A 13592-nucleotide genomic window follows, 5' to 3' on the forward strand; every position below is an offset into this window, starting at 1 on the left:
CAAGTTTATTTCTGCAGAGGAGGTGTCTTATGTTTACATCCAGGGAAGAAGCAGAAAGAAACTCCCCCTCTCAAAACTGGGTCCCTGAGTCCTCAGCAGCCCTTTGTGTTCCAGCCGTCTTTACTGGGGACCAAAGAGGTTGGGATCATGAAGAGTCAAACTAGTTACCAGTTGTTCAAAGTTACCCAGGCTCCAAGGTGGACATGACAGATTTTCAGGGCCAAGAGACCTGCTTCGACACGGGGGCTGGTTGAAGGTGAGCAAAAGATCAGTCTGATACTGGGGCAGCCGAAGCAAGGCCTGATGCAGTGTGACATCCTTTGCCACCTGCTGCTTGCCAGAAAGGAACCAGGCATCTTGACACAGCCTCTCAGGGATAAGTTCTCCAAACAGAGAGGCTGCACAGATGGCACGTGCACAGTCCTAGCCCCCTGCACCCCGCCAACGTCCTCAAAATGGTACCGCGCAGCCGCTTCGCCCAGCACGTGGGCCTGCAGCTCCAGAAGTTCTATGATCAGATTCTGGTCGGTCACAGGATGGCAGAAAACTTCTTGGTTGTCTGGCACCGGTCGGAGGTCACTCACATCAATGGCCCCTGAGGGCAGGATGGCGGAGAAGGGGCCTCCGAACAGTGGACAGTTTCTGGTGGGCTCCATAGATCTAGTACTTGAGTCTGGACATTAGCGAGGTTTGAAAGAAACCTACATGAGCCTTTCAGGCATCATTTCCCCTGGTGTTCCCGGAGCAGCCACTACCTCCTTTACTCTTACTCTTAACTTCTTGTCTTTACTCTCACCTCTTGCTCCCTCTCTCCTCCTCCCTTCCCCTTCTCTGTGGCCTGAGGCCTCTACTTTTCTGCACACCTTTTATCACAGCACTCAGAAGGCAGAGGTAAGTGGGTCTCTTATGAGTTCAAGGGCAGCCTGGTCTATACAGAGTGAGTTCCAGAAAATCCAGGGCTACTTAGAGAAACTCTGTCTCAAAACAAAAACAAAAACAAAACAAAAGATAACAACAATAACACACACATACACTGTATACACACTCACACGCACACACACATACACACACACTCACGTACATCATTATGTTGCTACCTTTCTGTTCTCTCCTTTATTCTTTCTTCTGCCCCAGTCTTAAGCAACCAGCAATCATTCCTGTGGGTGTGCATACTCTGCTTCACTACATGTGTGGTGGACTCCTACAGTTGTATGTTGTCAGGATACATTGTAAATAAAACGTATGTCCCATTCAGTCACCCTCACTCAGATTCTAGTTCACCTTCTTCCCCAGTTCCTCTATTCCTCTTGGGGACACTTCATAGTTGGATACATCTCTCTTTATTCTTACCCGGTTTATATGCCAGGGGCATCTCAGTGTGATCTTCTAGAACTGTTCAATATTTGTAGATGTTCTATTGTTGATACATAGATATTCATACTTTCTATATTTTCTGAATATCTTATAGTAGCTTTGTGTATGTTTGGGATACATTCATGTTCATGTATAGGCTCTCCACCTTAAAATTTAAAAAATAACATTTTGTGTATACATTGTGTGTGTGTGTGTGTGCGCGCGCACGTGCGTGCATGCTATTGCTATATTATGTTTTCGGAGCTCAGGGGACAGCTTGTGGGAGTTAGCTCGCTCCTCCCACCAAGTGGATGCTCAGACTTGGCCATCTTGCTTGTCATATTGTCTTGAGAAAGTGCTTGGTTAGCGACTTGTTTTGTTTCGGGTGGAATTTGAGATTCTAGCTCATGGCCAGGCAGAATTCTTTGATACCAAGTCCATTGGCTAGTATAAGGGTGTAGAGTGAAACTTTCCTTCAACTCCTACCAAGCTGTTCAACACACTAATTCTGCAAGTAAATAGAGGTTTGTAGGGCAGAGGAGCTCCAAGTGTCTTCTAAATTGACCCTTTCCCGCCATGGTGCAAGGTTACTTACTAATCCTAGCTTTACCCACTGAAAGTACGATGCTGGGTTTGGCCGCGAGGAGGCCCTGATAGAACTCACAGAAGTTACTCTCAGTCGGTCGCTGCCTTTCCCACTGACAGGTCACAATGCCCTGTAGCCTGCCTAAACAGTTCCACCGTGCTCTCTTGTCCTGTGTCCTCTCGAGCACACCCGCTCGTCCCATCTTCAAGTACGGTGAAGGGATTCAAATTGCTCAGAGTCTCTCCCAGCTCAGAGTTTGGGAAACTGGGATGCGCGCCAGTGCGCATCCAGATCCCAGGCCCGGTCCTGCCTGGATGCTGGACACCGAGCCCCCTTGAGCTCTGCCAGGATGGCGCTCAGACCGCAGATTCCAGAGCCGGCTGATGTGGTTGCCGAGGCCCGCGTGTCGCCAGCTCCCCGGTTCCCTCGCGCTTTTCTGGCGTTCTTGGCTCAACCGTCACTCGAGCAGCGGATGCCCGGATTCGGCCACCTCCGCCGAGGTCCGAAGCATCCGAAGTGGAAACGGGGCTAGAAGTCACCGCCCGTCCGCGCCTCTCAGCATGGGCAGCTACCTGGGCAAAGCGGGGTCCTCGCCGCGGTCCCCAGCACAGGGACGTGCAGACGCACGGGAGAAGCCTGCGACCCGCCGACCTGCTAGGCCCCTCTACCAGGTCCACCGTGTGCAGCACGTCCACCGCGCCCAGCCCGCCCGGAGACACAGGCCGGCCCGGAGGCCGCCCAACTGGGATCCCGCCAACCCTGCCGCTTTCGTCAGTGAGGCCTGGAGGCGCTTTCCCATGAAGAGGCCACAGAACCCCATCATGGGCTCTCTTCCTTCAGACTGGTGGGAAAGTTACCTGAAGCGTAATATTTGGTCCCTTCGTCACCCTCGGGCCACATGGAGTCCGGTGACAGTCAAGATCTCGCCTCCTGAGCGGAGACAACGGCCCTTGTTCCCAGTCTCGAGAGTGGTGAACTCCGCTGGGCCTTCAGAGGAGCCACCAGGGTCTTGTGTAAAGGACCCGGTGCTGAGGGCCCTCCTCGAGCGAAGGAAGGGCATAGCCAGGTGGGAAGAGCCACTGTTCCCTGACAGTTCCGACAGTCAAAGGCATTCGGCCACCATATGGTCCGCCTTTAAGCCCCTGTTGAAAAGTGGGGCCACTGTTTCATTTGTGGCCAGGCCTGGGTCTCTGAAAAGGAGCCCCCAGGTCCAGAGCTCAGATCATAAATGTAAGAGGTCCAGTTGCTCCTCTGTGGCCCTCTTGGCCAGCATACATACCCAAGGCCCCCCCAGCACAAAAAGAAATGCTATTACCAGCTCTTATAGCTCTTCTAGAGATCTCTCAGAATCTTGGAAGAGACATTTTTCCAAGACGTCAGTCCAGACTCCAGAATGGCCATTGAAAAAGACAGGAAAAAGTCCTAATTCTCACCTCTTCGTCACACCCAGGAGCTCTGGGCAGCTAAATGGGAAGATTCCTCGACTGCGATCCGGTTCTAGGCACCTGCTGACTGTACCTTGCCAGCAAGGTCCTGTTGTCACTGAAGATGACCCAAGATTAGAGGGGCAAGCTGTACCGAGCTACCAAACCCCAGAAGCTACAACTGGGGCAGCCAGAGACTCCATTCCAGAGATCAGGGTTGGAATTCAGCCTCCCTTGTCTCTCCGTCCGTCGTCTTCTGAGACAGTACTTAGTACCCACGTGAAGCCTCAGCTTGAAAGCTTAAAGAATATGCCTGCCCCACATGGGTGCTCACAGTTAGAGCACACTCAAGGCATCTCTTCAGACTCCAAACCCTCAGTTGCTTCCATCCAGGCGTCTCCAAGCTCTCCCACAACACCAGTCACTGATTCCACCTGGCCATCTTCAATCCCTCAGGCTCACAGGTCTGCTGTGCCCCCACACTCACCTGTCATTATCCCCACAGCACCCACCACACACAGTGCTTTGGTTGAGGTGGTGAGTGGTCCAATTCTCCATCTTCCTGCTTCTGTACTTCCTGTGGACAGGTCTGCTCACTTGGCATTAAAACCTATTTGGGGGTCTGTGCACAGTACTGAGGTTAGAACTGCGTCATACTCCAGAATTTCTGTCATGGCTGAGGCATCTTCAAGCTCTTCTCTCTCCACAACTCCAGGTAGCTTAAGGCCCACCTTCAAGCCTGCACAGAACAGTATAGAACCACTTAAAACTATGTCTGAGACAGCTCCTGTGTCCACCGGGCAGCCCTCTCCTTCACTGAGTTTTGATTCTACCCATCTTTTCCAGAGCCTAGCCAGCACAGCTCCCTGTGTGGTTACATCTGCTATTCCAGCCAGCAAATCCAAAGATCCTGGTGTGGATTTGAACATAGTGACCAGCACCACAGGCAACTCTTCCTCTGTCCCTTCTTGCGATACTTTCCTGCTTGGAGCTTCCCAGGATTTTCCCTCAACCACTGATTTACTTTCCTCTTCCCAATGCCCCAGGATCCCCACTGTACACACTGTCACTATCTTTAGCCAGGTTCTTACTAGTGCCATCAAGATATCGCCTCTTAGAAGCACTGGTAAACTGAAGGGGGTAGGCAACCCTCTAGCAACTTTGGCCTTATCATCCACAGACCAGCATCCTGTGACCTCAAGCCCCTCCAAGGTGACTTCAGCTCTCACAGCATCTGTGCAGTCAAGCCCAAAGACACCTTTTCCACCATCCCAAAGAAATACTTCTCAACCTTCGCCTGGGGCCATAGATGGGCGAAAGCAGTCTTCTCTCCAACTAGCTCCTGCCCAAAGCTTCAGTACCTCTTTCCTTTCAGACAACTCAGGTGTGTCCCCAACCCAGATGTTATCACCTGCTCAACTGGTCCTTAGCAAGGCCACACAGCCAGCTTGTGGGGGGTTGACATCTTCAGCTCCCATGACCCACACTCCTGCCACCGACCAGCCAGGCTTTGGCAGTCCTCTGGCTGGGTTTCCATTCAGCAAAGCTAGTTCAGCTGCTCTTAGGGTTGTCAGGCAGAACCACCAGAGTCTGACCTACAGTTCAGTATTTGGCAGCACAGCCCCGAGACCTTTTGCTTTTGGAGGATTAGTGACCCCTATGGATTGTGGGGAGCCTGAGGTCATTGTGGCTGCCCCACAAAGGAGCACTTCAGGAGCAAGACAGAGTGTGACCCCAAGCACCCTAGCTCCCTTTGTGCAATGCTGGAACCAGAGCATGCAGGGCCCTCCTAAGCAGATCACACCTTTGGCTGGCATTCCTGCAAGAAAGATCATGTCTGGGGCCCCCTCCCTGGTCCCCTTTGCTCAGAGTACCCCTGTACCTGGAGCAATTAAGTCGGGTAGCAGTCTTGGCATTGGGATGTCCTCTCCAACTGTGCAGGGTTCTGTGGGGAGAGATCCTTTCAGAACATTGGAACCTTCATTCTGTATTGGTACAAAATCAAAAACCCTAAGGAATCGGGAGCCAGGGCGCTCCCGAAAACATCACACTTACAAGAAATAGCCCACTCTGTCACACTGCAACAAAGAGCCTTGGTCTCTTTTAACTCCCTATAACAAACAAGACCAAAAGTGAAAGCTGTAGGTGTCATAATCTAAGTCTTCCAAGAAGATAGACCACCAATGTGTCATCAAGTGCTGGCAGAGAATGAGGCTACGTGAACCTAAAACCACAGAAGCAGTGTAGAAACTCTGATGCCCTTTCCATACACTCCTCTCTGTGAGCTCCACAAATGCACAGCCTCCCATGTGAGGAATGGCCATGGCAGGAAGATAACAAGCATCTGTGGAGGAGACAGGTTGATTCTACATCTTAGCCTCTCTGTATTGGGGCTCTAAGAAGTGCTTGACTGTCTTTAATCTTACAGAGACACCAAGTACTCCATGTTTGTTTCTCTGGAGGGTGTGGGGGAGGGTTTCCTGGGAGTGTCTGGGTGTGATCTGATCTGTGTTCAGCCTGTTCTTGAGGATCAAGATTATCTCTGAGGATTTTTTTTGTGTGTTGCTCCTTGCCCCACCTTCTCTATAAAGCCGATCCAGTCTTTTCCCAAGGAGGTAGTGGCTTAGCCCCATCCTTCATTAGGTCAACTTAATGTATAAGACTCACTAATGAAGATTCATCCTGTCATACCTGAAAGGACGGTCATCCCTCAGGACAGGAAGGGAGGCTCGTGGCCAGTTCCCTCCGGGATCAAAGCAGGCCAATCCCTCTTTCTACTACTAGCTTTCCACTTGCTGCCCTCTGCTTGGCCTTCAGGGAGACTTAATCTTCTCACTGTTAGTTTCTGGTGTGTGTGGTGTTAGGTTTGGAGGCGGTATGAAGTTGTCAGAGCCAAATTTCAATTGCATAAATGTCCATCTGTGGTTTGGCTGATGGGATCAAAGAGCATTGCTTCAGGCTGCAGGGGTGATTCACCCTCAGTGCACAGCTGCAGTGTGACCTTAGAGGATGGATTCCCAGGGAGCCAGCCGGAAGGCAGCAGAGAAAAATGGAATGGCCAGGATGCTGAAGCCTTCTTTCTTGTCCCTACACCACAGACCATGCTAGGAACTGCAAATGCCCAAGTACAGAAACTAAAACTTAGCATTTCATTTTTATTTTTATTGGTGCTTCATCAAATCCGCCCTTTCTATATTCACATCTTTCTCTAAGAGGGTCAGCCAAACATGAAACCCTTAGGCCAAGCAACAAAGCAACAAAAGGTGAACACAGCAGGCATATCATCTGACTCCAGCTCTCAGGCTGGTAGGAAGTGCATGAGTAAGCTGGTCATCTTCCTTAGCACTTCTTAGCAACCACCACACACAAACTAAGGCATACATGCTTCTTTGGGTACATTTATTTTTTAATGGATACCTTGGAGAAAATCTAATTGAAAAAGTCATTGACCTTAAATTGAATGATAAAATAAAAATATATTGTTGAAAAAAACCTATGATACAGGAATTACTGTCAAGCTCATACAGGTAACAGAGCAGAAAAAAAAAAATGTTGATTTGCCTGAAGCCACTTAGAAGAGACTAGATTTTAAACTCTGGTGACTTCGGATGTGACTACTTCTCATTCTCTAATCACCAAAGTTAGAAATGCCTGACTCCAAATATCTATGGTAGTTGGCATTCATCTGTCTGTCTGTCTATTTGTGTATGTGTGAGCTATTGGAACTTGAACCTAGGACTTCACATATGCAAGTACCTCACCATTTAGTTAACATTCTCAGACCTGTTTCAACTTTAAAAGGTTTCCATATTATGGCTGCATAATGTGTGCATGGGCACATGTGTCGTGGCACATGGTTGAGGTCAGAGGATTACCTGGTAAGCTTCTCTCCCTCTCCCATGTGGGTTCCAGGTTTTGGGGACTGAGCTCCTATCACCAGTCTTGTGTGGCAAGTGCCTCAACCCACTGAGTTCAGTTTCAACTTTTAAAGACATTCCCAAGATTGATATCTTACTGAATGAAGACAGAAAGAAAACCTTAGACACTACCCACCTATCTCCTCCACAGATGCTTGTTATCTTCCTGCCATGGCCATTCCTCACATGGGAGGCTGAGCATTTGTGGAGTTCACAGTTGTATGACTTGCACAGTTCTTGGTCCTGGTCATTCAGTGGTCAAGAACAATTCCTATTTAGGACAATAACAATTTAGAATTGTTAAACAGCTGATGATTCTAACATAAGGGACAAGAGCCTAGAAATGAGAGTGGACAGGATTATCTTGACCATGGGTGATCCTCAACTCAAATTCTGCCTGCCTGCATTGTTGTAACAGAGTGGATAATCTTATTGCAAACCATGTGCTCAGACAGGAAAGAAAGGTAACCAAGATGTATTGAGATCTCTTCCAAAACAGTTGTGTATAGACAACCACGGTGAGCAGAAACAGGTGGACATGATTGTGACCCATACGATATAATGCAGACAGCATCCTGAATACAACGGGTAGCTGTGGAAATAGACCGAGCAGCATAGAAGCAGGTCTATACTTGAGTTTTAGATTACTCTGGCTCCTCTTTGAGGAAAAAATAAAATAGGAAAAGACTGGATACTTAGGGGTGTTTGTAAGAGACTTTTTGGGTAACAGAAACATTAAAAATGTAGGATGGGGAGGGGTGGGAGTAATAGTAAGTAGAATGTCTTCCTAAAATGCATGAAGCCATGGATTTCTGTCCCTGGCACTAAAGAACTGCATGCAGAGCCAGGAGGGGATCAGAAGTTCAAGGCCATCCTCCTGGGGCTGGGATATTTGATACCTTGTCAAAAAAAACAAAAGAAGAAAGGAAGGAGGGAGAGAGGGGTAGAGGGGAGGAGGGAGGGAGGAAGGAAGGAAGGAAGGAAGGAAGGAAGGAAGGAAGGAAGGAAGAAAGGAAGGAAGAAAAGAGAAAATCCAAAGTGAGGAAAGGTTATGGAGCAGAATTTGCAAAAAGGCTCTGACTGGGATTTCCTCGGTTGGTCCCTTAGAGCATTGGCTAGCTCCTTTCTAATGCTCGGGTGTATTGGATGACCCCAGGGAATTGCAAAGCTCATCCTCACCTCAGGGTTCAACCCTCTTATATGACAGAGCCTAGCCAGAAGATAGCTGGGGTATCCTGGGTTTCCTCAAGAAAACATAAAAGGTAAAAATAATTGGCTCTTGAATCTTCTGGATTTGATTTCTCAAAGACTTGAATTTCAGAAAAGCTTAGAGTTTGGAGACAGTGAGATATCCAAGAAATGAAAGATTCTTCTGGAGGGCTGGCAAGATGGCTCAGTGGGTGAAGGGACTTGCTGCCAAGCCTGACAACTTTAATTCGATTCCTAAGACCCACTTGTTAAAAGGAGAAAACTATTGAGTTATAGTGTCAGAAGCCTTTAGTTCCAGCACAGAGAGAGACAGGCTGATCTACAGAATGAGTTCTAGGACAGCTACATAATGAGACCTTGTGTGTGTGTGTGTGTGTGTGTGTGTGTGTGTGTGTGTGTGTGTATAGTGTGTGCGTATGTGTGTGTGTGTGTGTGTGTGTGTGAGAGAGAGAGAGAGAGAGAGAGAGAGAGAGAGAATTGCCCTCTATATGTCCACAGTAGTACACACAAAATGATTAAATACAATAAAAAATTTAAAAAAAAGAAGAAAATGAAATATGTCCTGAGGAGTCAGCAGGTCTCCAAGACAGAAATCAGGGTGCAAGGGCCCTGAACTGTGTCCATGCAGTGTCTTCAGAGAAAGACATGTACTAAGCAATACTTGCAACTCTAAAGTCTAAAGTTCAGTTCTTGATCACTAACATCATTCTTGAAGACTATGTGGTTTGATTTTCCCAATTTCTAAAAGCAGAAATTAACAGAGCTTCAGAAAACTAAGAAATGTTCTTGTTTAACTGAAGTCTTAATCCATTTGATATTTAGGGAAAAGTGTCTGTTTGGAAGATGGAGCTGGACCTCAGAGGCCAAGAAAGATGTCTTGAGTGGGGACAAGTCTCTTCTGTGACTCTCTGCAGTGACTCGGAGAAGAATACATGCCTTTCTATTATCTATTCAACTTCCTTTCATGTGTTATCTTGAATAGGTGGACAAGTTTGTTGCTACCAGAATCTAGGAGTGGAGACCACTTCTTGGAATCCCTGGATGGTGGATAAAAAGAGCCGGGCTATTTCTGAGATAGTTAAGGCTTTTAGTGGGGAAATCAGCATATTTAGAGTAAATGATATCCATTTACAAATGCACAAATATGAAAAAACATAAACAGAAATCAAACCCTCCCTCTTTCCTTCCCTCCCTCTGTCTGTCCCTCCCTCTCTCTTTTTCTCTTTCTCTCTTTCTCTGTGAGTGTGTGTATATGTATGTGTTAAGCATTGAATTAAAAATTTATGAATGGTAAGTGCTTTATAGCTTTTTTATTTAACTGTTTATTAAATTTCATATTTTTAAAGCTGGGCATGGTAATATACACTGTCAATCCCAGAATGCTGTAGGCAGGAGCAGGTGGATCTGTGAGTTAAGCCAAGCTGGTCTTATAAAGAGTTTCCAAGCCTACAAAGGAAAAAAACCCATTTCAGAAATAAAAACGAAAAGGCAAAAATACTATATTTTAACTCTTTTCTTTTTTAAGAATCTAGCTACAAGCTAAAAGGCTCATTTAATATAGAAGCACTCAAAGGGACCTTTGTTCTCTTATAGTGATTATTAGAACACTTCTAACAATTGCTACACACAGATGTTTTTGGGAACTGAACCTGGTGTGCAGACTATGAAATCTACTGTTTTAGGGTGTAATGGATGCAGCAGCAAGAAGTAGCTCTAGAACATTTTAGACCTACATCATCAGTGTATCCATTAATTGTAGTGACTGTTGAGCCCAGAAAATATTACTAAATGTTGAAATGCTAATTTTTGAGGTATGTTGGATTAAAGAATGAATATTATTAAAAACTACTTTTTGTTTGTTTTTCTTAATGTATCTTCACACCATTTGACATTATGCATAGCTAGTGGCACATATTAGTGGCTTATGTGATATTTTGCTGAAGTATGTATGGTTGTGTCCACTCATCTGCTGTTTAGTACACATTTTATCAATGAGTTCATTGCTTCTGAATATAGCACTGATTTTACTTTCGAAAATCTGTTTCCAGTGTTTGGCATAATTTACTGAGCACCTACCACAGATGAGAGAGGAGAAGCTGGAATAAGCTTCCACCCCTGGAGTATGAGTCACCCAGTAAAATAGTGGACTGCTTTTCTGTACGGAGCCAGGAATGACCCTTGATAACAGCACTTTGGGTTTTGAATGAATGAGTTTATTAAATATGTAACAAGAGAAAGTAAAAGCCTAGGCCATGCTCAAGTGGGACAAAATGCATGATTCCTTTCTCAGCAGCAGCTTGTGCCTAGCAGCTGGGGGAAGGCCCGTCAAGCTCCAGGTGACATCTCTTTGGTGACCACAGTTAATACGTGTGGTAAGACATACGTACTTATCTTTCTTATGTTGAGACTACTGAGTTTCATCATGTGTCTTTGTTGCTTGGGGCCTACCAGGTAACTAAACATTTGTCTTCTTAATGAAAGGGGTGACTGTCAACGTTTACTCTGTGAGATGCATGAATCTCACAGGGACTTGGGATCTTAAGGGGATAGGCTCATTTTATCATGGAGCTAAGTTCTCCATAAGTGAAAAGGAACCATGTGTTTTTTGTTCATCTTGCCTGGCTACCTTGTCAAAATGGAGGGAACCATGTGACTGGGCCACCCTCTTGCCATCAGTACTGAGACAGCCACATGACATGGTGCCATCTTGTTTAGTGACATCATAAGGATGTCGAAGGCCATGAGACTTCATTGACATGTTGGTTAAAGGCAACTCTATGACAACCAAAATGGCAGCACCCATAAAACTTTGCAGTACCACTGATCCCCTGGAGGATCACCACACTCCTTTTAATATCAGACAGAGAGGTAACACCAGACCTCCATGGTAGGCTTTCTTTGTTTTGTTTCAGCTTTGCCACATTATTTTTCATGATTTATTTACTGGCTTCTAGGCAGGACATGAAAAATTTCCCAGCCATGTGACTTCATCACAGATGAGCTGACATTGAAATGACTAGCTCCTTGGGAAACTCCTGTGAATTTGCAATAGCCCAGGGAAAACTTGGGAAGGCACACCCCAAATAGGACCTACAATGTAGGAATTACACTTTTCAAAACCCACTTTAATAAGGGTTCTTAAACGATTCAGTCACCCTTTTAGCCCACTGACCAAAGGTAGGGGAGAAAGATGGCTAATAGGACAAGGGGGATGCGGACCTGTTTAGAAGTAATTTGAGGCAATTCCAGTCTTCATTGTCAGGATATCAGCAGTCCAGTCCAAAACATCAAACATAAATCAGTAGCATTAGGCCAGTCCAGGGGGAAAGCATCGAATGAATCCGTAGCAGCAGCTTGATCTAGAAACTGCAGAGCTCCTCTGAATTAGCATGAGTCCACAGAAACTGCAAGAAGTAACCAGAACACCACGAGAAGTTCTTTGTAGCTTTTCTCTCTATGAAATTATGACAAAGACCAGAGGAAGTACTACAAGACAAATCAATGCAAACAGTGAAGACCAGCGAAGTGGTGCAAGGTGAGCCAATGCCCATTCACTGTCTGTTGGGTTCTCTTTTCAAACGTCACTTGTCCTCTCAAGTGTCTATCTTAGCAAAACACCTTTTCACATGTTTGCTTCAGCAAAACATCCTCTCATAAGACTGCTTCCAGAAAAACATCACATGGCACAACTGAGTCCCCAAAGAAACCTGAAATTTCCACTTCATTTAAAGGATAGATTGCCAGGTGCTCGAGTCACTGCTGACAGCAGGCAGTTATAACTGCCAGAGGAGAAGAGGAATCAGCCTGCTTTGTGTTCTGCAGGTCTCAGGCCTGATGTCTCTCTCTTTCCCCCCAGTATGGTAGCTATCTGTCTCTCTCCTTCCTCCTCTATCCCTTGCCCAGGAATCCTAAAAGTTTCCCCTCTGTCTTCCTGCCCAGCCATTGGTCACTGGTAACTTTAAAACCAACTAGGGGCAGGGTTCCCTTGGTTTCTTACTTGTGGATGTGTAGATTCTCGTGCAATTTTGGGGACCAGATTAACATAATATAAGCAGCATTAGACCAAATTCACAACACCCAAATAACCATATTTGGAGGTTATACTATTACGGTCAGAGAGACTGAAATATCCCCTCAGCTCCTACCCTCTAATGTCAACTAGGTTTGAGGTCACTTCGGAGCAGCTCTTGAAACATTCTGTTAACTGTGGAAAGTTATCTGTTCTCTCGTTCAGAGAGGACAAGGAGACTCTACCTAGTGAACTTTAACCAGTATTCAGTCTTCAAGAAGGAGGATCAACACAGAGAGAAACTTTCTTCAATGTTTCTCTCTTAGGTTTTCCATTGCTATGAAAAACCGAACAAAAATGACCAAAAGTACGTTGGGAAAGAAAGGGTTTATTTCATTTCATAGCTTGTAGTCATCATCTAGGGAAGTCAGGGCAGGAATGTGGGACCAGAGACTGATGTCTTGGAGGAGTGCTGCTTACTGACTTCCTCAAGTCAGATGTCATACATACCATATTTGGCACAGCTACTGCCAATTGCAGTTACTGCTAGGTCAAATGCTCCATAGTCAACTGTCATTCTCCAGGAGTCATCGTTCCCGAATATGGGTCAAACAGGAGAATTAAAGGGATGTGAGGTAGTGACTACCACCCATGCATCTTTCAAGTCCTTAATGGTGGTCGGTGATAGATCTTTCTTAATGTCATTTTGGTTTGTAGACTATCTTATCAGCAAGTCCAAGAAGATATGAGAGGATTTAGAACACTGATACTAATACCCTAGACTCTCCCTGATGATCTACTATTAAGGGAGATTCTGGTCAACTTTGTGTCAGAAATACCTCTTTTCTCTGTGGGGGGGGAAGGGGTGTCTTACTTTGTAGCCCTAGCTGGCCTACAATTTACTATGTAATCCAGACTGGCTTCCACTTGTAGAGATCTGCCTATTTCTGCCTTCTGAATACTGGAGTTAAAAGCATGCACTACCATGACCTGCACTAATAACTTCTTAGTGCAGGGCAGGTGAGAATTATTGGAAAGTCAATGTCTTCATCCCTGGATTCTAACAAACTGTGTGATTGCCTCTGGTAATGTAG

At 46.1% G+C, this 13592-nt stretch overlaps 1 protein-coding gene and 1 pseudogene across 4 annotated transcripts; one reads left to right on the plus strand and one right to left on the minus strand.

The window, feature by feature from the left end:
- Positions 1 to 820, minus strand: LOC116082534 (annotated as a pseudogene).
- Positions 821 to 2115: 1295 nt separating this feature from the next.
- Positions 2116 to 10337, plus strand: Pom121l2 (POM121 transmembrane nucleoporin like 2). Of its 4 annotated transcripts, XM_031359438.1 has the most exons (3): positions 2361 to 3827; positions 4544 to 4747; positions 9312 to 10337. In XM_031359438.1, the coding sequence occupies exons 1-3, from the start codon at positions 2500 to 2502 to the stop codon at positions 9391 to 9393; spliced, it is 1614 nt and encodes a 537-aa protein (XP_031215298.1). In that variant the 5' UTR covers positions 2361 to 2499; the 3' UTR covers positions 9394 to 10337. The 4 variants fall into 4 exon arrangements, with proteins under 4 accessions (XP_031215295.1, XP_031215299.1, XP_031215298.1 ...); XM_031359439.1 differs by lacking the exon at positions 4544 to 4747 and having other exon boundaries at positions 2129 to 3827; XM_031359436.1 differs by having other exon boundaries at positions 2361 to 4747.
- The last annotated feature ends 3255 nt before the right edge of the window (positions 10338 to 13592 follow it).

Source organism: Mastomys coucha, unplaced genomic scaffold (assembly GCF_008632895.1).
Source record: "Mastomys coucha isolate ucsf_1 unplaced genomic scaffold, UCSF_Mcou_1 pScaffold7, whole genome shotgun sequence".
In the NCBI taxonomy this organism is placed as follows: Eukaryota; Metazoa; Chordata; class Mammalia; order Rodentia; family Muridae; genus Mastomys; species Mastomys coucha.